This window comes from Delphinapterus leucas, chromosome 9 (assembly GCF_059928025.1).
Source record: "Delphinapterus leucas isolate spDelLeu-1000000601 "Yukka" chromosome 9, BTC_Dleu_Yukka2, whole genome shotgun sequence".
Taxonomy (NCBI): Eukaryota; Metazoa; Chordata; class Mammalia; order Artiodactyla; family Monodontidae; genus Delphinapterus; species Delphinapterus leucas.
Genome location: NC_143137.1, coordinates 7,264,275 through 7,289,753, shown reverse-complemented (window position 1 = coordinate 7,289,753; position 25,479 = coordinate 7,264,275). Strand labels below are relative to the sequence as shown.

At 46.6% G+C, this 25,479-nt stretch overlaps 1 protein-coding gene across 6 annotated transcripts in view; it reads left to right on the top strand.

Annotated features, from left to right (window-relative positions):
• The window catches only part of CUL1 (cullin 1), a 106,722-nt gene extending 82,177 nt beyond the window's left edge, over nt 1–24,545 (top strand). For all 6 annotated transcript variants that reach the window (XM_022578678.3, XM_022578671.3, XM_089917246.1 and 3 more), the window contains 13 exons: nt 8,492–8,599; nt 8,679–8,785; nt 11,116–11,164; nt 11,892–12,023; nt 13,264–13,381; nt 14,543–14,619; nt 15,114–15,245; nt 17,685–17,777; nt 21,843–21,890; nt 21,970–22,052; nt 22,600–22,705; nt 23,226–23,339; nt 24,018–24,545. In XM_022578678.3, coding sequence (XP_022434386.1) covers nt 8,492–8,599; nt 8,679–8,785; nt 11,116–11,164; nt 11,892–12,023; nt 13,264–13,381; nt 14,543–14,619; nt 15,114–15,245; nt 17,685–17,777; nt 21,843–21,890; nt 21,970–22,052; nt 22,600–22,705; nt 23,226–23,339; nt 24,018–24,098 — 1,248 coding nt within the window. In that variant the 3' untranslated portion in view covers nt 24,099–24,545. The remainder of the gene's footprint in view (nt 1–8,491; nt 8,600–8,678; nt 8,786–11,115; nt 11,165–11,891; nt 12,024–13,263; nt 13,382–14,542; nt 14,620–15,113; nt 15,246–17,684; nt 17,778–21,842; nt 21,891–21,969; nt 22,053–22,599; nt 22,706–23,225; nt 23,340–24,017) is intronic.
• The last annotated feature ends 934 nt before the right edge of the window (nt 24,546–25,479 follow it).

Below are 25,479 nucleotides of genomic sequence, written 5' to 3'. Positions count from 1 at the left end.
GTTGAGGGGAGCATCTTGAAAGCAGAGCCCGCACCTTCAGGTGTTCATTTAAAAGGATTGAAGCCCGTGGTGGGGCGGCCCCGTGCTGGGTTCTCAGCTGTTTCGTCTACCAAAGCAGCCAGCTGCTGGTGCTGGCTGGTGGTAAAACTCAGAGGACCAGCAGGTGCCGCCGAGGAGGTTGACGTCATTTCCGCCCATCCAGCGAGCATTACGGCCTTCCTGTGCTGCCTCTGCTGCCGAGGATCCCAGTGCGAGGGGCCTCCACACTTCTGTCTTCTCCTCGCATCTCACTTTGTCTTCTCAGGTCTCCGTGACCTCATCGGCCGGCTTTAGTGACTGTATTGCGGGTCCATTTTAAAGCTCACATCTTCTTTCCTTGGTTCCTTAGCATGGCGGCGGCAGCTGTGGAGTATGTGCCACGCGGCCTCACCCTCTGCCCCTGGCAACCTGAGTCTTCTCAGGTGGAGTCATTTCCTACTGGATGTGGGCATGGCCGTGGGGTCCTCTCGGACCAGCGGGCAGCCAGCCTGTCGGCCCCCAGCAGTGTGTAGCCGCCACCCAGTCCTCTCTGCTGAGTCAGTGGAGTGGGGACGTGCTGCGTCCCTTGGCCCTCCAGGCTTTTCCTGCCTAGTCCCTAAAGCTACCCTTGGGTGGTCTTACATCTCTCCCATTCCTGTTCATCCCTCATCTTGCTTAGCAGTTTCGTCTTCCAAAAATACTCCTTAATGTGTGAAGTTTTACTCCACGTTCTTCATCCGTTGCCAAAGGCAGCTAAGTGTAGGATAGCACTCAGAGTGCGTGCGGTGAGGTCTGGTCTCTCATTAGAGGTGGGTTACAAATTGGCCTCTGATGTCTTCCATCAGTACAGAGAGCTTGCTGGAAGGGACAGTTGGTAGTACTGTGAAGTACAGTCAACTCCTTGATTCATAGTGATCTTAGGGAACGAGCCTGGGGCTCAGAGGAATGATTATCGGCATTCAGAACTGACGGTACCTTTCCTTATGGCCCATCCTAAAGAGACCACCAGCTGTGTGGAAAGTCATGCATGTAAATACAGAGTAAATACTATATCAAGTCATTGGATGGCTTTATAAGTTCCCCTAATGCCACAATTTTATAGCAAAATAAAGTTCAGGAAAAGAGTCAATACAGACTTGTAAGTACCTGCTGGTGAATGCTTGACCGATACAGTTGGTTCCATGTTGAATCTTTAATTAACACACGATTCTGCAGCAGTCTGGGTGCTATTGTTCTTCCCTACAGAGAAAGCTTCATAAATCAGGTGTAGAGAATGTTTCATTACTCTGTCTTCAGGGCAGAAGTGGCAACAGATAAGCACAGAGTCTTCTTTGAAACGGTATCTTGATTTAGTGACCTCAGTCTAACTGGAACTGAAATATAATCCGACAAGAATGGGCTTGTAGATGCTTCGATGTCCAGCAGGGCTGTTGGTGTGATGGTGGGAGGTTGGGCTGCAGAACCGGCCTGGGGGCACAGAGTCGTGAATGGTTACTTGCAGCTTTGGAGGCAATGGTGTACTGAGAGGGAGAGGCGTTTCAGGAGCGGCCCAGGGCTGCCGCGGCGATAGTGCTTGTAAGCGGGAGCAGTTAGAGCGGAGAGTTCTAAAAGCAGAAGTAAAATCAGGGAGCTCTGACGAGCAAATTTTTCAGTATAAGACAAAGGGGCTGAGTCTGGGACCCCTTACGAAAAAGAATTACGAGAAAGTTCCATGGTTGGGATTGAGGACTCACTTGTGTGTGAGCTTACCCCAGAACGAACAGAGTAACACAGTGCTGGGTGCCTCTGGCAGATTTGGGTTTCATTTATACAACCAAGATTCCCTTTCTCTTCTGGAGTAAAAAGCTTAAATAACAGTCCTGACTCAACCTTGCTGTGGGTGATAATAGAAGAAAATTACCCACGCAGAGCTAAACTTTAGCTCGGGGACCTTTTACATTTGGAGTGTGACCTGGCTTTGTGTGGTCAAGGGAGATGGAAAACATATCCATCGTATCTTTAAAGAGTGTGGAGAGGGTAGGATAAGAAAACCCTAGACTATTACAGCTATAGGCTGTCCCTTAAAGCTGGGTGATGGATTATGGCAGCTGATTTTACTGTTTCTTATTTTGAATATGTTGAAATTTTTCCATAATAAAACTTAAAAAAAAAAAAGCAAAACGAAAGAAATGTCCTAGTTTTGGTGCAGTCGACGTGGGAAAGGAGAAAGGAGGGAGCAGGTTACAACTTTAATTACATAAAGAGCTGATACTTGGTGACAGTGCAGATTGGTTCAGAAAGCACGCAGCTAAATTTATGAATCGTCTTCTGTCTTTGCCATGAGATGAAGAGGGTAACCATTTTCTCTGAAGGAAAAAATACACAAATGTCTATCTTTAGTCTAAGATAACCAGGCTCTGAAAAGACTCACTGTATCCTTTGTGTATCTGGGAAACACCCTTCTCTCCTTCAACTGTAGGGAGAACTCCAGTCCTTTCACAAGCAGGAAGCCTCTTCCTGCCCAAATCTGACTTTATACCCCACGTTAAACTAATTTTGGCTTCGTCTTTGCTGCGTATCTGTACGTCCTGAAGTGGCCCCTGCCCGGTTCAAGACCAGCACATGCGACCCGTGAGCTTCTCTGGCCGCCCACCCACCCGCTTCCCTTCTGTATACGCTGCTCCTGTTTCTGAGCTAATGCATTTATTACTTTCTGAAACATCATTCTTTCACTTAGAGAAGACACAGTTTTTCTTGGCAAGTCTAACTTAGTTCCACTTTCAAGATTTAATATTTTCGCCTTTGATCACCCAGCACCTAAATCTAGTCAGTTAGAGCCTCAGCATTTACGGGGTAACCAACACCAAAGGGCTGACTGCAGGCACACCTGGGATTCAGGGCAAGGTAGGGGGTGAGCGGGCACGAGGGGCCAGGGTCAAAAATGGGAGCCTACACGGTCACGTAACTCAGGTCAGGGATTTGTAAAAGTTTATCAGAGGCCGAAGGTTGTGATCAGATTAAAGATGTGTTCATTACGCTCTGAGGCTCATAAGATAAGTAAAAATGACTGAAGCAGAAAGTAGCAGGTGGACAGAGGTTAACGTGGTGGGAATGGAGAGCACTGGTTCAGTTGCTACGTTTGTCTTGATATTTTAAACTTAAACCATTCTCAGTCAGAAAAACTAGTGATTTCTGCTTATCTAAACAAAAGAGTTCAGGCGATGGAGTAAGAAAAGCCCATTAAAGGATTTCCCTGGTGGTGCAGGAATCCACCTGCCAGCGCAGGGGACGCGGGTTCGAGCCCTGGTCCAGGAAGATCCCGCATGCTGCAGAGCAACTGATCCCGTGCACCACAGCTACTGAGCCTACGCTTTAGAGCCCGCGAGCCACAACTGCTGAAGCCTGCGCACCTAGAGCCCGTGCTCTGCAACAAGAGAAGGCACCGCGGTGAGAAGCCCGCACGCACCGCAACGAAGAGTTGCCCCTGCTCGCCGCAACTAGAGAAAGCCCACGTGCAGCAACGAAGACCCAACGCAGCCAAAAATTAATTACTTTTTTTAGGCCCATTAAGAAAATGTGAGACTTAGAATACTGAATGGTATTTGAGGCCTCCCATTTCTCTCCCAGTTTGGGGAGGGGGCTGTTTGGCTTTTTCGGTCTGGGTTTTGGGGGGTTTTTGCTCATTAGGTAATATCAAAATTACTTTTAAACCCTGAGTGCACACAGGCTGGCAGTGGAGGGGGGCACCTCAGAAAGTGCTGAGTGATGGGGCGCCGGGTTGGGGTTGAAGCTCCCGCACGTCATCGGCAGAGTGCAGTCGGTGGTTTGGGACTGTTCTCTTTCTGAACCTTTTGCTTCTCTGTGTTTTGCTTGGAGATGATGCGACTCCAAAGGGGAAGTGCTAATGCTTATGGGGAAGAAGAGTTCCACTGACCCCGAACGATGGCGTGGTGTGTTCTCGTCAGTTGAGACACATTTCTTTCCCTTTCCTTCTTGAAGAGAAGCAGCCCCGAGGTGTGGACGTCGGCCTCGTGGAACAAGGCCCTGGGTGGCCTGTGCTGCCTCCGCCTGTCCCCCGCGAGGACAGGAGGCCGGGTGCCGCCCGGGGCCCTGGAGGCTGTACAGGCTGAGAGCGCGACGCACGTGCGTGAGGTGGGGGCCCCAGGCCTGTGGCCCCCGTATCCTCTTGAGGCAGAATTACAGTATTCCTTAGGATCACGAGTGACCCCGAGAAATCCTGTGTGACGTGCGGCAGCTCCCCGTGAGGTACTGGCCTCACTCCTCTGGGCGTGACCCACACGCCTCCCTGCTTTAACTAAGGGTAAGGTGGAAGTTATGTCAGGCTCCTAAAGTGTGTTTTCTCTCTGTGAGACGGGCTTTTAGAATTATCCTGTTAGTGGAAACATGTGGGATAAAAGGTAGTAATTCAGTTATGATTATGGTTGTTCCTGATTTGGCCATTTCAGAATGAGTTGGCAAAGTACAGGAGGCAAGGCAGGCGCAGTCTGGTGAGCCCCTTGAGCTCATGCCCGGCGAGGGAGGCCGCCCTTGGAGACAGCTCACAGGGATGGTGAGCTCGTGTAACAGGGAAGCCTGGCCTGTCCTGGAAGCTCAGGGAGGTTCCCTGAAAGTATTGGAGACCAGTAGAAGAGTTGGAGCTGCCTGGGCCAGGTAGGGGTCCTAGACAGAGCAGAGACCTGTCCTGGCCACCGCGAAGTCTGCTACGACAGGAAGAGGGGGCAGGGCACAAGGTAAACCTGCGAGGGTGGGCCTGGGCTGGCCAGACCATGGGAGACCTCGAAGGCCAGGTTGATGATACACCTTAATCCTAAGAGCAAGACGAAAGCAGGAGGAGGGTTATAATAAAACCGGACACTGACAGGATCAGATTTTTTTTTTTTTTTTACAAAATCGCTACCATGTAGAAAATGGATTAAAAGGAAGAAGAGTTGCTAGTGTACCAGTTAGGTTTGTTAGAGTGGTTCAGATGGAAATGACACGGGCTGGTGATGGGGGGACACAGAAGGAATTAAGTAATTAGACTCTGTAATGGATGGGATCTGTGTTGGATAATTGTTGAAGCTGGACGATGAATACGTGGGGTGGGTTTTCCTGTTCTTTGTAATTTTGAATATGTTTGACTCTTTTCTGCAATAACACGTTGAAACAAAAGAAATGGAAAGAGAGAGGTCCAGAGAGCAGCAGAGCCAGGGAGGAGATGGGGCCGGCTCTGGCACACAGAGTTTGGGGATCCCTCCAGGCGTCCGCAGCAGGTTGTGTGAACCGAGTGGGGACGTCTGGTCTGGTCTGGTCTGGTCTGGAGAGGAATGTGACGGCCATTGGCAATAAAGACACCAATCACGTAGGAGTTGGATGAGATCCCTCTGGGACCAGCCTGAGAGGCGTCCTGTTTCTCAGATGCAGAGAGCTCTCATGTACTATTGACTAATCACGCCAATTACTGGCTACCTTTTTTTTTTTATTGGAGTGTAATTGCTTTACAACGTTGTGTTAGTTCCTGCTGTACAATGAAGTGAATCAGCTCTATGTATACCTATATCCCCTCCCGTTTGGACCTCCCTCACCACCCCCATCCCACCCATCTAGGTCATCACAGAGCACCAGGCTGAGCTTTCCTTTTTTTTTTTTTTACCGTCAGAAATTCACATCTTCATGCTCTTGAAAAAAACGTGCATTTCATCTGGCTGATCTTTTCTCTCTCCTAACCTCTGTTGCTTGTCTAACCCTGCGATCTGGTGCCCTCTGAAGAGACTGTCATTTACCTCCTGGTTGCTAAATCACTCACCTTTTGAACGTCTTTTCTCTGTTTGGCACTGCTGACGGCTCCTTCCTTAACTTCTCTCCTCTGTGTTATTCCTGTGTGTTCCCATCTCCATCTGCCCTTGCCAGGTTCCAAGGTGGCTTCTCTCTGGATCTCAGATGCTAAATTCAAGTCTCCAGGGCTCAGTACCTTGGCACGCTCTTCCCTCAGTGGGTTCCGTTCACACCCTCACTTCTCACCAGCCAGGCTCCTGGCTGAGTCTTCTCGTATAGCAGAAAGAATCTGGAATTGGAGTCTGAAGACTTCTGTTCCCTTAGGGAAGCGCTGTCTTTCCACGGGCAATTCTGCTGGGCATTTTTGGGGACATTTATGTTTTTCCAAATCCTAGATCCGAGAAAAATTGGTCAAGAAATCAAGAAAACAGGGAAGAGCGTTGTAGTTCTCCTGTAAACATAATGGTCACCGTGGAGACTTTCCTGATTCAGAGGAATCCGTTGATGATGGTCCAGGGCAAGGGGAGGGGTGCTGATGTGGGGAGTCCAAGCTTCAGGTCGTCTCTGGGAGCCAGGGTGAGGTAGAGGAGCAGTGCCACCCAGTGGGTCCGTCTTCCTTGTGATGCCCAGGTATAAACGTGCATGTGTCCCTCTCTGCTGCTAAGGGTGAGTCATTCTTGCAGATAAAATAAAAACTAACCTGTTTATATGCATAATATACTTTATATCAATCCTGTGAGTGGTGTTCCAAGAAATAGCAAGTTTTGGAAGCAAAGCCCTTAACTTGGCAGTTTTGATATGCGGTTCTTTGTAACGCTGTTAACCTTTAATGTTCCTTTATTCAAATACTACACGATAATGTTTGCGGCATTTTCCGGTGTGTAGATACTTGCTAGAGATTAAAGTTCTTTGTAAATACTTTAAAAGAACAAATGCAGAGAGAAAAATAATTTGAATGATGTGAAATAATTTGACATGAAATCAGAAAGCAATCTGAATTGGCAAAAGCAATATCAATTTCAATGGCAAAACCAAAATTAAGTCAAGCGGACAGTATTTTTTCATTGTTAGAAAAAAGAAATGAGCTTATATGAAGTACGCTGTGTGCCAACTGAGAGATGCTTTTGGGTGCAGTCTTGTGAATAAGACCATTAATACAGAATGCAAGAGATTCTTCTACACCAGGAATAGTTGTCATGAAACTGAGAGCTGGGTTATCTGGTGGAGCAGTTAATGCTGTGTGTGTTCTGAGTTTTAAGATAGATAATTTTTAAACATTAAACATATGTGGCATTGGCTTTCAATATTTTAAGTGATTTTTATTTGGCAATTATTTTGTGTTAAATTCCCTTTTAATGTTTTGTCGAATGTCTATCGGGTAGAGGCCACTTTACATGTCATTGAAATGATAATCTTGTTATCATTTGTTCATAATAATAATAATCCTGGCATTTTTATTACATCTTTAACAGAAAACCTCTGAACTCTTAGTATAACCCTATCTATCACAGAAAAATGATTTACTCTTAATGGTTACTCATTATTATTTTAAAACGAGTGTCACAAAAATGCAGAACAACTAGAACTGGGGGAGTTCTGGTTTCTCGTTCCTGAATCCCGAGGAGAAACACCTGTGAGGAATTTGGAAACGCTGGCAAACCATTTAAGCCCCCTGCACCAGGCCTTACCTTTGTGACGTGCCGGCCGCTGTGCCCTCAGCGCGCACCACGTGGGCTCAGCCTGTCTTCCCGACCTCTCAACCTGGGCCCTTTCCTTCTCAGAGGCTCTCAGGAGTCAGGCTGCCCGTGTCCGGGCCCGACTGCCGCCGCTTAGGCCCTTGGCCAGCTGGTTGCCTGTGACTTTGTTTCTTCGTCTGTGAGGAGGGGATGCGAACAGTACCGGCCTCGCGGCAGCGTAGTGACAGCCCTCAGCGGGCTCAGCGCCGTCCGGTGCGCAGCTGGCGCTCAGCGTCGGCCTCTGCTTTCTTATTACCCAGGACTGTCTCCTTTGGCGCCCCCCTTCCTGTGTTCCTTCTGTGTCGCTCCAGAAGCCTCTCCTGTGGCTGACTTTCACATTTCATTTCCATCCTGTTGTTCCTTTGTCCAGAGACTCCCACTGGGCCACCCTGCCGATCCCACAGTGCTCTGCCTGTCCTGTCTCCCAGGCCCTGGCCTTTCCCATCTCAGTTCTCTCTGTTTGTCCACGTGGGTCTTCTGATTTTCCCAGATGTACTAGTCTCATCCTTGCTGCCACGTGTGACCTACTCCGGCCCCTCAACCACGCTTCCTAGGACCTAAAAGCTATGTTCTTTGCATTGCCTGCCCAGCTAAGTTCTAAATAACTGGTAGACTGGTTTCCCCAGCCAAAACAAAGTCGAGAAGTTGAATTGTTAACACCAAAAATTGGCAAAGTAAAGCTACCACTTTGAAAGTTTGTTTTCTGTCATCCCTTTGAGTTTTCAGATAATTTGAAAAAATCACTATTTTTCATATAGCTTGAAGTCAGTATTTAATTTCGAGTGCAGAGAATATATTTTCTTTTATTATATCTATAAACATCATATCCTATGTGTTTTGATGATGGAATGAAAACTATTTCTTGATCTTGTTAACATCTTTGAAGAGGTATCCAGACCTTTTGGAATGTTTTCTAGTAGCTGTTAGTGTGCAATTTAGTCCCCAGAAACCAACTTGTGTGTCTGTTTTTCCCTCTACCCAAGGACCCCAAAATGTATGTACAGACAGTGTTGGATGTTCATAAAAAATACAACGCCCTAGTGATGTCAGCGTTCAACAACGATGCTGGGTTCGTGGCCGCACTGGACAAGGTGGGTGTGCTGGCCCATGGCTCTCTTGGGGACAGTGGCTGGCACACTGGCCTCTGACTGTGTTTTCTGTGATCTGCAGGCTTGCGGTCGCTTCATAAACAACAACGCGGTTACCAAAATGGCTCAGTCATCCAGTAAATCCCCCGAGTTGCTGGCTCGATACTGTGACTCCTTGTTGAAGAAGAGGTACTAGTGACTTTGTGTTTTTTCTTAGTAAACCTGTTTAAAATCTCAGCCTCTAGACGAGGAGTTAAAATTTATATTACATTTTACGTATGTATGTTAAATTGTAATTTTTGTACCTTTTGAGAAAATACTGTAAACCTAATACACCTTCTTTGTCTTCCTAAAAGGCACTTCACGTTACGTGTCCTGTGCCCAGTTCATGTTTTTCTTACATCACTAATGTCTATAATGGCAGGCGGTGTGCGCGTGACCCTTCAGCTAAATAGACTCCACTGGGCAGGTCCAGCTGGCGGTGACGAGGGTGGAGGTTACAGCACAAAGTCACCATTTCTCTTCACTCCCTACTTGCTCTTTTCTACTGGCCTTGATTAATTTTTTTCCAGTTGAAAATCTGCAGCAGCCCCCACTGGCTGCTTTTTAAAACAGAAGACTCTCCACATACTATAGTGTTTGCCCATCAGCCTGTGTACTTTTAACATTTATTTTCATTTAACGAGTTTGTTTTATTGCTGTTTCATAGTCTTTATATTTTAACCATCTTATTTCTCAACTGGTATTTTTCCTAATCAATGTATGTGTAAGCACTAGAGGCAACGTAATCTAATATGGTTTTCTTCTCTGTGTTGTGGTTTTTGAAGTTCTCACTTAATTTTGTGTGTGTGTGTGCTTTGGTTTTCATCAGCATCTCTTTCACTGAGGAGTAGCTTTTTTCAGTTTAGAAATGCTCAAGGCTTATTTTCCTATTCCAAATATCACACCAACAGATTTTGCAGTAGTTTTCCGTGCCCCCCAATCATATTGGTTTGACGTTAGTAAATTGTATTTTAAGCCGCTCTTAAAGGCTCGTATAAATCCCATTACAAAAAAAGACTGAGAGCACCTACACTACCAAGCAAAAGACTACAAACAAGTCTCACTTAGAAGAGAGTTGTGGGAATCCTAAGTAAAATGTTAGCAAACTAAATTTATCAGCGAACTAAAGAATAACTGTCCAGAACATAGCATAGCTTTCTAGGAATGAATGCAGGGATGGCTCAACAGTAGCAAATCTAATGTAGTTGACTTTATTAACTGAGAGCTGTATGAACAACTATGTGGTCTTCTTGATTGACATGAGAAAACATTTGATAAGGTCAGTAGCTATCTCTCTTTTAACTTTGCCGGAAAGTGATTTGCCCAAGGCCCAGTGCAAATTGAGTATTTGACTTTTTCCCCCTACTTATCACAATGCTTGTCTAATGTATAATTTAGCAATTCTAGTCAGATCCACTGATGTATTCATTTCAGGAGTGAAAATGGACTTTAAATTGGGATGCCTCTTCTGACCTGATTTCATTTTTTAGGCTCTATAAAATGAAAGTTTTCAATATTTTAAATATGTAGGTACTCTCATAGAGCTTCAGTTTGTTTGGCAGAGTACATAGCTTCTTTTTTAGCCATTGTCTTTTTAGAAATTGTCTCATCAAGTCTCTTGATAGATTTTTCTTCAGTTAAGGCTGCTGAAGCAGACAGAATGGTGGATAGTTCCAAAAGTGCTGCTTTAATGAGCGCGTGTCAGTGACTAGACTCCAGTGGGCACTAAACTAACCTCTTTCAGGAGAGATACAGCCCTGACCTCTCAGTGAGAAAAAGAGAGAGAAGAATGGACCTTCGGAGCCAACTGTTCTTAAATAGGAGCCTGTCTGGTGGTTGGATCATTTTATATGAATTTATAGGGGTCTTGTTTATAAAGGACTCTTGGGATAAAAGCTTTAAATTTGTATTTACCTTGAAATCACCTTTCAATTAATATTTACTCATAGAATAGAGTGAATGAATCCGCTGTTAAAGGACAAGCATCTATTTTGTAGACATAATGACAAACGGAAGGCAACACTTGAGAAGTGGTTTAAAAGCCCCTTTCATTGTCTTTAATTATTAGGCCATTAAAAGGTGTTTGTTTGGTTTTTTTTCAAAGTTAAAGCATATTGTAGAATGCAATTAGAAAAGTGAAGCTCATTTACTTACATTTAAATGGATTATCTTAAAGGAAAACTTGGTTCAGAATGTTTTGGGAAACTTGTAACAAGTATCTTCTGTTCAGTTTCATTGTGGATGTTCTAAATGATTATGTGGGAGAATAGATTATGACATTGAGACACAGTGTAAGATTGACAGGTTGCCACAGGTAAGGAGAGCTAACTTGCCCTCCTCCACCTGTTCATCTGAAAAGAACTGAGCATTTGAATGTTCAGAACCACAGTCTGATATGGCATTTTGGCTCAGTGGTGCTTGTTTAGTAAATGTTCGCTGATTTGTTTTAAAACACTATGCCTTTAAAAATTTTTCAGTTCCAAGAACCCAGAAGAAGCAGAACTAGAAGACACGCTCAACCAAGTGGTAAGGTGCTGGGTAGCTATGTCGCTATGTTGTAACCTTTTCTCTGACAAGTGGCTTTAAAGTTATTTATATGAGCTATCTGGAATGTGGGAAGTAGTAGAATCATTTATTTTCTTTTGAATCTATGATTTTACTCCCTATGTTGAGTCATTAATTTTAGCATTTGTACTTTCCTCATTAGTACTAAGTGTAGAGCAACTTAATGTGATTTAAGGGGTTGATGAAAATATTTACTTTAAAGATTACAGGACAGTATTTTTTTTAACTATTTTTTTAAATGTATTAAAAATTTACTTTTGGCTGTGTTGGGTCTTCGTTGCTGCACGCGCGCTTTCTCTTGTTGCGGTGATCGGGGGCTACTCTTCCTTGTGGTGCATGGGCTTCTCATTGCGGTGGCTTCTCTTGTTGTGGAGCACGGGCTCTAGGCGTGCGGGCTCAGTAGTTGTGGCTCGCCGGCTCTAGAGCGCAGGCTCAGTAGTTGTGGCGCACGGGCTTAGTTGCTCCACGGCATGTGGGATCTTCCTGGACCAGAGCCCGAACCCATGTCTCCTGCATTGGCAGGCGGGTTCTTAACCACTGCGCCACCAAGGAAGCAGGACAGTATTTTTTGTCGTCATAAATGTTGGCATACAGGGCCGGACAAGACAAAGCACACGTGTTGGTTTCTGGCCTGTGTTTGGTGACAGATTGTAAGTGCGTTAAGTGTGCTCTCGTGGTGGCTTTCTAGATGGTGGTCTTCAAGTACATAGAGGACAAAGACGTGTTTCAGAAGTTCTATGCAAAGATGCTGGCCAAGAGGCTCGTCCATCAGAACAGTGCAAGTGATGATGCCGAAGCAAGCATGATCTCTAAGTTAAAGGTAAATGTCATCTTTTCCTGAACAATTCCAGTTTAAGTCGTTAAAGTTCTTAGTCTCTCCAGGTTATCAGTTGGGCAAAGCCATCAATCAGTGATAACACGGAGTCCGTGCAGGGTGCGCTCTGCCACTCCGCTACCGAGAACCCGCCACAGTTGTGATAAGCCCAGGTCTCCCCTCATCAGGCCTCACGTGCTCTCCCGACCACCCTACCTGCCCAGCACACACACCCGGGGGCCCTTCTGTTCCAGCCGAGCCCTGCTCGACGCCCAGCGCCTGCTCCTGCACCTGTGGCCTCAGCTCTGTCCCCACCACCAAGAATTGCTCCACGTGGCGTGGCCCGTACTCTTGTGCTGTTGGCCTTGAGCGGGCGGGGTGTTTTGTTTTTTTCTGGGCTTGGTTAACAATTAGTAACCCCACGTCTGCAGGAGGACAGAAAGCGTCAGTGTTAGTTTGCTGTTGAGTATTTCTTTCTTTATTCGGCCGCCTCTGCACTTAGCCTGCTCGCTAGCCTGTCAAATGCTGCTACATGTTTTGCAGCATATTTCACTTTGACCCGAAGTTATAGTTCCACGGGCATCTTGTTCAGCTCGGGCTGCCGTGCCAAAATACCATAGACTGAGTGGCTTGAACAAGAGAGGTTTATTCTCAGAGTTCTGCAGGCTGCCGGGAAGTCCAAGATCAAGGTCCCAGCCAGTTCAGTTTCTGGTGAGGGCTCTCTTCCCAGCTTGCCTGGGGCCGCCCGGCCACGTCCTCCCACGACAGGGAGCGGGGTCGGGGGCACCCTCTCCATCTCTTCTCACAACCACACTAATCCCAACGTGGCGGAGGCCCGCCCTCATGACCTTTTCTAAACTTAATTATCTCTCTGTGACCTGACTTCCAAATGCCATCAGCACAGGACTGGGGTAGGGGCACCGTTCAGTCTGTGGTAGTGGATGAGAGACATAGCGAACTATGTCATCTTGGTGTTCCCCCACGGGGTCAGAAATCCTTGCTCTTTGGGCCTGCGTGATAGTTACTGTGTGTATAAAGTCGTAACCGTTCCATTTATAACTGTATAATTTTTGATAGTGTATGAATTTTAATCAGTGCATGTTTATACCCTGAGATACAGTTAAATGTTAACTAGCTTTAGTAATTCGGTTACGCATCCGTCATGTACTGTGATCCCCATCGGAGTCCCTGTATACATTTATATTTCTATAGAAATTAATAAGGCAGTTATCTGGGTTCATTTCAGCAAGCTTGTGGTTTCGAGTATACCTCTAAACTTCAGCGGATGTTTCAAGACATTGGTGTAAGCAAAGATTTGAATGAGCAGTTCAAAAAACACCTGACGAACTCGGAGCCTCTGGACTGTGAGTATGCCCGGGTTTCCGAGCTTCCTTTACAGGCAGGGTTCTCGGAGGAGGTGGCGCTCTTTGTAGCTAGTGAGAGAGATGGTGGATGCCTTATCAGAAATTCAGGGACAGGTAAACAGGAAGTCCTCCCCACAGGCACTGCCCACCTCCTGACTTGTGTGGTGACAGGAGGTGACAGCCTTGGAAGCGTGTTGGCCTTTCCCGGAGGGCCGAGCCGGGCGGGTGGCTTGCGTCCAGGTCCTGAGCCCCGGCCCCTTCTCCTGGCTGACGTGGCCGCCCCACCCCAGGCGTTTGCCATCTCGGGGCTCCACGCACAGTTTAAGTTTCAATGAATGTTTTTTAACCTTAGTTTAATTCCATTCTAGCAGTTTTTTTAATTATAAGAAACTGAATTGGCTGTATAGATAACAGAGTCAGACATGGCTTCCCGTTGCCTTTGGGGGTCGGGACAGGCGGGTGCCCGGCCTCGTTCGTGGAGGCCAGCTGGGCTCCTGCTGTGAGGTCTGCCTGCTGCAGGAGGTGGCAGGTGACGCTGACATCATCATGCGGTGATTTTAGCTTTTTAAATGAAATACGAGGTTTGTACCTTTCCCGAATTGAAAGCACTATTTCATTGTTAAACTTGACAGCTGTGCCAGCGGACTTGTTGTCAGCCATCTGCGATGATGACATGACTGTTACAAACAATGTATAGGTTATATGTGTGTTAGATATATATAGTCCGTGTGCTATACACAGAGTAATCTGTGCTACACAGAACAATGAAGTCGGTTTACTTTGGGGTTCTCGTTGTCTAGAGTTTGGGGCTCTCATGCCATCCATGCCTGGTGGCCTCAGGTGCGCCTCAGGGGGACTGAGGGTTATTCATGGCAGAAAACTAAAGCAGGTGCAGCCAAACAGGCACACGATGTTGTAATTCTGCGTTAGAAGAGAAATGAACAGCTCACTCTTTGGAGGAGGGAATTTCTGGCTCTTCTTCCCTTTACTGAATTTAATTGAAATTAAATGTGTTCAATCCTTAGTTTTATACTAAAGCAGGATTTTTCACTCAGTATGCTTTCTTTTAATAAAAAGCAATCCACGTTTATCTGACATGTGGCACTTTTCAGTTCATGAGGCTAATTACGTGTATTCCTGGATTTTTCCCCATCCCCCCAGTGGACTTCAGCATTCAGGTTCTGAGTTCTGGATCGTGGCCCTTTCAGCAGTCCTGTACGTTCGCCTTGCCGTCGGAGGTAAGGATGACTCTGTCGTCTGTTCGTTCCCTTCGTGTTGAGCAAAGGTGAAAAGGGGCAGCCTCCACCATTATACACGTGCTGTCTGCAGAAGGCCTTTCTGCTAGTCGGCCATGTGGCATTAAACCGGGTGGTGCTAAGGCAGCCGCGAGCCCCGGGCAGGGCAGGAGATCCAGAGGTGCGCCACCTCTGTTCCAGCTCAACAGTGTGTTCATTTACATGGTCATTTACTCTCGAAAGTAGAACCTAACAGTTCTGCGATGAACATCGTGATGATACCTACTTGTCTGGAGCTAAAAACTTTTTGATTGTACCTTCAGACGCTTAAATCAACGTGCTTTTTTGCAAGAGAGTAAACACTTGATATTTGTATTTTACTGTTCTGTAAGCATTTTGTCCGGTAAACTTGGACCAGTGTTTTTTATTTAGAGATGTTGACTGTAGAATATGGTGAGATACATATTCCACAAATGCTCTTCCCCCTCTGTATCCAGCTGGAACGGAGTTACCAGCGATTCACAGCGTTTTATGCCAGCCGTCACAGTGGCAGAAAATTGACATGGTTATATCAGCTGTCAAAAGGAGAATTAGTAACAAACTGCTTCAAAAACAGATACACTTTGCAGGTAAGATCACCTTTTTATTTTGGATTTTTTTTTTTTTTTTAAGTATAAATGAAGACAAGTTACAGAAATATAGTGTTTCACGCAACAAAATCTGGAGTCAAGCTCCTGGCAAAATAATATCGTGGTTAAACAGCTTGGATTTTTAAGAGTCAGCGGAGCTGAGTTCTTATTCTCTGTGGCTAAGGGAGAAGTTACTTAATGACACTGAGCCTCACTTTTCTCCTCCACAAAAGGGCGGGCGGGTGTCAGTGCTTCGACTCTGTGTGTGGTGTGAAAAATAAGCGCAATCATGTATTTAACGAGTGTTGGATACAGCTCCTGCCTGACACACACTCAGTGGTCAGGTAGTAGTTTAAAAAGCTGGAGTTTCATGAATTTAATTACGATAATAGCTCTTTCCCTTTTGCAGGGCAGTTTCACGTTAACAACCCCCCTCGGCGCTCACTGCGGTGCTGCGTGCTGTGTGATGATAACTGTAACTTAGGTTCCATTTTATATCTGGGAAACGGAGGAGCAGGCAAATTTAAGTGACTTCCTCTGGCTCTGGGCTGATACGCAGCAGAGACGAAACTGCAGTTAAGGTCTCTTCCCTTAAAGAATCCATCTTGAAGAGGGTTTCACTAGTGTGCTTATAAAAACAATTATAAATCTGTTGCTAAGTGTTAAGAAACTTCTGACTGCATTCTGCAGACTCAACCTGCTCATTAATTGAAACTTTTAATAGTTCTACCCTGATAAAAGTGTTTGATATTCTGTTACACCAGGTCCAGAGGTCTTTATCCACTTGAATGTGGATTTCTCTACAGCTGACCCTTGAGCAATGCGGGGGTTAGGGGCACCCGTCCTCCATGCGGTTGAAAATCTGCACATAACTTAGAGTTGGCACCCTGCGTCCACGGTACCCTGTATCCACGGTTCCCTTGCATTTGGATTCAACCAACCTCCGATCTGTAGCACTGTCCTGTTGACTACTGAAAAACAAAATCCACATATAAGTGGACCCACACAGTTCAAACCTGTGTCAAGGGTCAGTTGTACGATTGGAAATTTTTCTTTATTCCCAAGTATGCATAGAAGAATCTGTGAGTTCATACTTCAGTACCTGAAATCTCAGTGCCCCTTTTTTGATAAGTGGACATTCTGTAAACTTTACTGAGATAATTTACGTAAAAAGACACCCATCTAAGTGTACAGTTGGAGTTATGACAAATGTGGACACCTGTGGGGCTACCACCAAGCTGTGGAACATTTATCAGAGACTCGTTTTGCTTTTGGTCACTGCCATCAGAGATGAGAGGCCCCTGCTCATCTCAGGAGAGACCTCACAGCTGTCAGTCTTGCCCCCACCCCGCCCCGCCCCCCGTGCCCCCCGGGCCATTTTCCTGGCCGCATCGTGAAGTCTGTCAGAGGCACTCACCCCGCCCACACTGCCGCTGCTGCCCCCCCCTCCCGTTGACCAGGGTTTTGCCTGGACAAGTGGCGGTGCTCATGGCCCTTTAGTTGTTGCCGCGGGTTATGGAAGAGGGGAAGGGAGGAGAGGGGTTCCCATGGGGCGTGTGGCACAGCGCCCAGGGCTCCCCCAGGAGTGGAGCGCCCTCCCTCAGCGGGCGTCGTTCCCTGCACAGCTTGAGAAATTAAAACCAGTGCATGCTGCCTGGCGCACGGTTTGCTAAAAATACCTCAGAGCGGTTGTGGTTTGCTTTAAACCATTTGAACTTTACATAGTGAAGTACTTAAGATAAAAAAAAAAAACCAAAAAACACCCAAGTATAATACAGCTCAGCGCGCAGGTTCCTCTGTCAGTGGTGTACCAGACACAGTTTTCTTTAGTATTTGTGGAAAAGCAGATTTAAAGATGGATGCTCAGCGCTTCTGTCTACACTGGCTGAGTACCTCTGTGTTTATCTGTATAGAATGAGTGTGGCTGCATAGATGGTGTGCACACTTAACCCTTGAACCACACGAGCTTGAACCTCACGGGTCGACTCTTAGGCGGGTTTTTTCCGTAGTAAATACTACACAGCCCGGATCCACGGTTGGTTGAACCTGGATATGAATCCTCGGGTGGGGAGGAAGCACATATACACGGGGCCGATCTTAAGTTACACGTGGCCGCTCAGCTGCTCAGGCTCGGCACCCCTAACCCAGCCCTGCTGCGAGGCATTCAAAGGCCAGCTGTATTTATACAGACAAAGCATTTGGAAGAAATTTCAAAATCACTTGAATGTTTGAAAAGGTGGAGAATGACGTCTTTCAGGAAAATGTGGCATCGTGGTGGAATTATGACACTTTGTATTCCCTTTTAGATCTGCTTTGGTTTTTCGCATCCGTTTGGAGAATTGGTTTCAGGGGTAGGTTCTTCACGCTGAGGCTCTGTACTCTGGGAGTTGTCCGCGCGTTTAGGTTTTGCCTCTCTTTCTTTCATGTGGGGACCCGAAGGCGTCGACGTTCCAGATGGCCATCCTGCTCCAGTACAACACAGAGGACGCGTACGCCGTGCAGCAGCTGACAGACAGCACCCAGATCAAAATGGTATTCCTACCGCCAGCCTCTCTGCTGTGGGAAGCTGTGGGGGGAGGGGATGGGGGTCTTCTTTGATTTGAAATGGGTATCTGTCTTATGAACATGAATATGTTCTCATTCTAGGGCTCAAGGCATGATTTTTTTTAAATACTAATTTTTAAACTCAATGTAACATATACCTACACACACACACACACACACACACACATAACATGTACACATGATATGCTTTTCTCTCATTCATTTAGCTTGTTCTTAACCCTCTTTCCAGCTAAGCGTTTTCTTACTAAACTTAAATTTTCACTTAATGTTACTCTTCCTATTAATCATTTTTTTATTGAGCTATTTCACATAACATGAAATTCACCATTTTAAAGTATACAGTTCGGTGGTTTTTCACAGGGTTGTATAACCACTGCCACTATCCAATTCCAGAGCATCTCCATCACCTTCAGAAGAAGCCCAATACCCGCTAGCAATAGCTACCCTTTACCTGTCCTCTCCCCAGCCCCCAGGACCACTGCTCTGCTCTGCTCTCGCTCTCGCTCTCGCTCTCGCTCTGGATTTGCCTGCTCTGGACATGTCATATAAGTGGAATAATATGACACGTGGCTTTTTGTGTCTGCGTTCTTTCACTCGGCATAATGTTTTCAGGGCTTATCCATGTGGGAGCACGTATCTGTATTTCATCCTCTTTTTATGGCCGAAATATGTTCCAGTATATGGATGGACCACCTTATGTCTATCCATTCATCAGTTGATGGACATTTGGGTTGTTTCCACCTTTCAAGTCTTTGTATGAACATATTCTCAGTTCTCTTGGGTATAAATCTAGATGCGGAATTGCTGAGTCATGATAACTTATATTTATCTCTTGAAGGAACTGCCAGACTGTTCCGCAGTGGCTACACCAGCTTGTATTCTCACCAGTAGTGTGTGAGGGTCCACTTTCTCCACATCCTTGCCAACATTAGTAGTGCTCCATTTCTTTTTTAAATTATACGCATCCTAGTGGATATGAAGTAGTGCCGCATTGTGATTATTTGCATTTCCCTAACAACTAATGATGTTTATGCCCGTTTTTAATTGGGTTATTTGTCTTTTTTGTTGAGTTGTAAGAATTCTTCATATATTCTGCATAGTAGACCCTTTTCAGATACATGATTTACAGATATTTTCTCTTGTTCTCTGGGTTTTCATTTTCTTAATCACGCACATTGTTTTAATTTTGATGAAGTCCACTTTATTTTTCTTCTCTTGATTGTGCTTTTGGTGTCATAGCTAAGGAACCATTACCTAATCCAAGGTCAGAGATTATTCTTTCCCTGTTTTTTTCTTTTTATTGAAGTATAGCTGACTTTATATATATATATATATATATATACACACACACACATAAATTTATTTATTCATTTTTGGCTGCGTTGGGTCTTCTTTGCTGCGCGCGGGCTTTTCTCTAGTTGCAGCCAGTGGGGGCTACTCTTCGTTGTGGTGCGCGGGCTTCTCATTGTGGTGGCTTCTCTTGTTGCAGAGCATGGGCTCTAGGTGCGTGGGCTTCAGTAGTTGTGGCACACGGGCTCAGTAGTTGTGGCTCGTGGGCTCTAGAGCGCAGGCTCAGTAGTTGTGGCACACGGGCTTAGTTTCTCCGTGGCATGTGGGATCTTCCCGGACCCACAGGGGATTGAACCCGTGTCCCCTGCATTGGCAGACGGATTCTCAAGCACTGCACCGCCAGGGAAGCCCTGACTTTTTATTGAAGTAGAAATTAATACATTAGCTTCAGGTGTACAACATAGTGATTGGATATTTTTGTACATGTTTTTTCCCTATTGGTTCGTACTAGCAACCTGTCAAAATCAATTGGCCATAGATGTATGGGTTTCTTTCTGGATTCTCAATTCTTTTCCACTGATCTAAATGTCTATTCTTATGCCAGTACCACATTGTCTTGGTTACTGTTGTTTTGTAGTAAGTCTTGGAATTGGGACATCCAGCTTCGTTCTTTTTCAAGATTGTGTTGGCTATTCTGGGTCCATATAAGTTTCAGAATCAGCTTGTCCGTTTCTGCAAAAAAGGCAGTTGGAATTGTGATGGGGATTGTATTAAATCTGTAGATTGCTTTGGAAGGAGAATCGCCATCCTAACAATATGAAGTCTTCTGTGAACATGGACGTCTTTCCATTGATTCAGACTGTCTTTTATTCTTTTTAAACTGTGTCTCATATTGCTAGTTTTCATTATGGAAGCCTTTACACTTCTTTGGTTAAATTTATTCCTAAGTATTTTAAGTTTGATGCTATTGTTAATGGAATTGTTTGTTCATTGCTGGTGTGTAGAAATATAGTTATGTATTGAACTTGTGTCCTGCAACCTTGCTGAACTCACTTATTCTGACATTTTTCGTGTGGATACTTCAGGGCTTTTTTAGTATGTGACCATGTCATCTGCAGATGCAGATAGTTTTACTGCTTACTTTTCCTATTCGAATGCCTTTTATTTATTTTTCTTGCCTCATTGCTTTGGATAGAATTTGCAGTACATTGTTGAATAGAAGTGGTAAGAACAGGCATCCTTGTCTTGTTCCTGATCTTGGGGGAAGCCTTACAGTCACTTAAGTTTCTCTTAGATGCTGTTTACTAGACTGAAGAAATTCCCTTCTATTCCTAGTTTTTTGTTTTGTTTAGTTTCGTTTTGGTTTTAGTGTTTTTATTATGAAAGAGTGTTGGATTCTGTTCAAATGCTTTTTCTACTGCATTGAGATAACTATGGGCTTTTTGTCTATTAATAATGGTGCATTATGTTGATTTTTTTTTTTTTTTTAAATGTTGAATCACCCTTGCATTCTTGGGATAAATACCACTTGGTCATGGTATATAATGCTTTTTGTATGCTGCTGGAATTTATATGTTTTCTGGAATTTTCTTGAGGATTTTTCCATCTTTATTCATAGGAAATTGGTCTGCCATTTTCTTTTGACGATTTTGTCTGGTTTTGGTGTCGGGCTAGTACTGGCCTCATAGAATGTGAATTAGGAAAGTCATTTATTTTTGAGTCCTGCTTCAAGTCAGTCCAGAATACCTTCTCAGTTTCTAATAACAAAACTAATCTGCTTCTCTGCACGTAGGAGCGTTCTTCATTCCTCACTCCTCACCAGAAGGAGGAGGCTTCCGTTAGGGTGGAGGCTTAGGTTGCCCCCAGACCCCGGTGTGGGGCTCTGCCCTCAGTCGGGGACCTTCTTTTCGGAGCTGAGCTCCCCACCAGCCCCTGAGCCAGTTTTTAGTGCAGAGCCGGCTCCCCGTGGGGGGCTGACCCCTCCCCTGCCCTCCACAATAGGAGTCAGCGTGGCTCAGGAAGGCGGCCTCTGCATCCGTGCCCCGGGCGTGGCCAGCAGTGTCCTCATTCTGCTCTGGGCTCGGGCCAGTCACCACGCTAGAGGCCTCTCCAGCTCTCCTTGACCAGGATGGGCTTCCCTTACGTGGGGGGCGGCCCTTTCCGTGCAGGGAGGAGGGGCTGCGCATGTGAGCCGCCTGGTGACTGTCCGATTCCATGGGATCGGGAAGCTGTGGAGCTAAAGGAGAGCTGAGAATCGGTTGACCACCCGCTCTAGGGGGGAGGAAGCGGCCCAGAGGCCACACGACGGGCTTAGAGTTCACCAAAGGTGGGTCAGCGGCAGGGTGGCGGGCACCATCCCCATCCTGTTTGTGAGCAGACGGTGTTGTCCATCGTGTCCGGGCCCATGACACTCCCTCTGCTCATTCTTTGCGGTGATCGGTGTTCAAGATGCGCCGTCAGGCATCTAAGAAGATTTAGTCAAAGAAATCAGTTATGCACGATTTCTAATATTTGTAGTAGAATTGTCAGTTTTAATACTGGGTGATCAAGAGCAGAAAGGGGTTGATTTCACTTTTAGGAGTAGGTTTTGGGGACCCTGTAAGAGGCACCATCCCTCTTTTTCCTCCAGGCATATTCTACTTCAGTGACTATTATTTTTCCATAGAAGAATGGACTGTGGGACTGGGGCTGTGGTTCTTATTACAAAGAAAAATGCATTTTCTCTTTTCTCTTTAATTGCAGGACATTTTGGCACAAGTCCTACAGATTTTATTGAAGTCAAAGTTATTGGTATGTTTGTGTACTTTTTATGTTAAGCTGGAAGAAAGCCTTTTCCTGAGATTACGTAGTAACAGTTGTTTTCTTATAGGTCTTGGAGGACGAAAATGCAAATGTTGATGAGGTGGAATTGAAGCCAGATACCTTAATAAAATTATATCTTGGTTATAAAAAGTAAGGAAAATCTAACAAGTAGACGGTCCTAGGCCGTAGACTATCCCCTGACCCCCAGTGCACTTACTGGTGTCACCTCAGATGGGGGGGCTGTGAGCACGGTGCCAGGCCTGGCAGGCCTTTGACAGGGTCCTCTGATTCCCTCTGACCCATCCTGGGTGGGTCTGCATTTGACTCTTTCAGTTTTGGGGTTTTTCTTCTATTGGCAAATAAATAAGTCTCCTTAAATGGCTCGCCTAGAAAGTTTGGACCTCTGTGTCCCAGTGTCTTGATTTTATTTCACTTGACAGAGTTTGGGAGAGCAGGTTAAGGAACTGAATTTCCTGCAATACAGACGTCCTGCTGCTGGCAGAGCAGGAACCCGCCCTGTGGAGAACTAGGGGCTTTTCAGAGAGATGAGTGTGGCAGGGAAGCGGGAGATGGTCGGTCACACTCTCCACCCTCCGTCCGGGGAGCAAAGCACCTCTTAAAGATTGAAAACAGAAAGAAGCCTTTACTGCATGCCTTTTAAAACAATAGTGATTGGTTTCCTCGATTTTCTTGACAGTAAGAAATTAAGGGTTAACATCAATGTGCCAATGAAAACAGAACAGAAGCAGGAACAAGAAACCACACACAAAAACATCGAGGAAGATCGCAAGCTTCTGATCCAGGTGACACTGGGTGCCTGTCCCCTCGCGTGGGAGGTGGCCGCCGCAGCTGGGGTGGCGCTTCCTCTGGGCTGTGTGTCGTGTGACTTGGGAGTGGTGGCCAGGATGATGGATGGTTCTGGATGGAGTAGATGGAATAATCGATGAAATAGATGAGAGCAAATACCTGTGGTGAGTTACTAAGATGGGAGGGAGGGAAAGTGGTTTAGTGCAGGGTCAGGCGGCTTCCATGGCTTCGAAGACTGAACCTTTTCTCATTTTAAAAGTGTTTTCTACTTGGGTTAAATTGCTAAAATTGCTGCTCATAAGACCAAAACATTTTAATGTTTGTTGTGTTGGCGCTGAAACTTAAGTAGGTGGAGTTGGCGCCCTGCCCGCGCCGCCCTGCGGTGTGCTTGTTGCCTGTTAGGAAATCGTAGTTCTCTGCGTGTTTGGCAGCCCTGTTGCTAGTTCTTCTTCATCACTGCGGCTAAGCTCTTGTAACTCTGTCCAGCACATTCGTTTTCCTTCCTTGGTCACACAGGCGGCTATTGTGAGAATTATGAAGATGAGGAAGGTTCTGAAGCACCAGCAGTTACTTGGAGAAGTGCTGACCCAGCTGTCCTCAAGGTTCAAGCCTCGGGTCCCAGTAATTAAGGTACAAGAATTACATAGCAGAAGCATTCAGATTACATTTCAGAAGCCAAAAGAGGTAACCAAACTAGGTTGGTTGCTGTGTCGCGAAGAAGGAACTTGGCTTAGTCATGTATAATAGGTTTCTGCAAAAGAAAATAGGATGAATCTTTCAACGTTTTATTGAAGCACGTACACAGAGAAGGGCAAAATCCTCAGCATTCAGCTTGCTGACCTTGGCAAAGCGATCAGCTGCCCCAGACGAGAGCGAGCCTCGCGCTCCCTCCCGGCCTGGTAGCCACGCCCTGGTGTCACCACCGCCGCGTGTGTCCTATGCCGGAAAGCACTTTGCCGCCTTGAACTCTGCCCAGAGGGTCTTGAGAGTCCCGCCCTCCCGCGTCTGCCGAGCCCGCCGGGGAGGCGGTCTCCATGGATGTGGCTCGTTGCTCCGGGTCCCCTGGGTGGCCCGCGGCCCCTGAGCACACTCGCGGCTCGTTTCTGGTTGCCGTCATTTCAAACAGAAACTGGGCGGCAGGTACTGCGGGGCGGGTGCGGCTGGAGGGACGGGAGCCGCGGGGGCGGGGCTCCGGGCGGGGAGGCGGCGGTGCCCCAGGGATGGAGGGAGGTCCGTCTCCGTTCCGACCCCTGAACATGTTTTTCTTTCCCTTTCACTACCTCTTCCTCTTCTAAAAATGGCGCCCAGAAATGCATTGACATTCTGATCGAGAAGGAATATTTGGAGCGAGTGGATGGTGAAAAGGACACCTACAGTTACCTGGCCTAACCCTCCTGGAGGGGTCTGACCGCGGCGCAGCCCCTCGTCCCGTGGGAAGGATGGAGACGAGGCGGCGGCGGCGGCGGCGGCGCCACGCGGACCTCCTGCTCGGCCCGAGGCCCAGGCTCCCATCGCGGGCTCGGGGCGATGAGAACTGCTCAGGATCGCCACACTTCACGTCTGTAAATACGGACACCGACGCCATTTAAGCTAATTTAAGACCAGAGGGGATGGAACCTTCCTCGCTGAGGGCTGCATGCTTCTGCATCCGAATCAACCCATTGGCCACGTGAATGACAGCGGCCGGCCGGGCGGCCCTTCGGAGGCCGGCAGCGCCTGGAGAGCAGGTCTGAATGGACCCACGTGTAATCCGCTATGAAAAACCATTTGTATAGTGTGTTTCATTTTTTAATGTGTGAAAATAAAGAAAATTAAAGGATTTCTGTACAAGTCGCATTTGGTTTTGTTTTTAAGTTTTACTAATTTCTATATGTAAATAAAAGACATAATGATTGTGCAAACGGGTATTCCCAGTGTCTTCCTGAGGCCCCAAGGGCTGCCCTCCTGAGATTGGCCTTTGTAAGCTCTTCCCATCTTAAGCCCTTTGTCGTCTTTTTCTCCTCGATGCTTGTGCTCAGCCCCGCGATTTCCTCCAGCGACTGAACGGCAGCTCCCAGGCCTCAGCGCCTCCCATGGCTTCTCTGTGGACGCTTGCAAGGCTGGACGGGGTCATCCCGACACCTCCCGTGGGAAGAGTGGCCCCTGTTCCCGGGCGCTGGTCACGAGTGCGGCTTGGGGACCGTGTCTACCACCAGTGCCTCCCTCCTGCTTCCGACCAGTTGTTCAAAGGACAGTCACTCCTCGTCCGCGGTCCTGGGGTTGGCGATGTACCACTGTCACTCGGCCCCCAGGCGGCCACTTCCCGGCCGGCCCGAGGACAGAAGGAGCAGGAGGTGGGAGCAGAGGCCCCGGGGAAGGCTCAGTCTCAGGAGCTTCGTGGTCCCCATAAACCACAGGCAACTCCCGTGATGTGAGACGTGAACATGTTTGTCAACACCTGTGCGGTCCCTACCTGCCCGGAGGCCAGGTTCCAAGAGCAGGGCCAGAGGAAGACACCAAAGCTAAGTCCTTACAGTTTCTTGGACCAATCTGGCACCTAACAGGTTAGTTTTTAAAAATTAAAAGTTAAACAGGTTATTAAAAGGAGTAGTAGTAATAGACTAAGCACTTGTGTAATGGTGTCCACTCTTTGTTTTTCTAGTACATTCTTCTCTTTCAAACAATCATAAAAAATTCCCAGTGTGAACCAGGCAAAGAGCATTGCCACCACCCCAGGGGACCGTCCCTCCCCCCCCAGATCCTGCAGTGCCCTGGGGCTCCGAGGACGGCC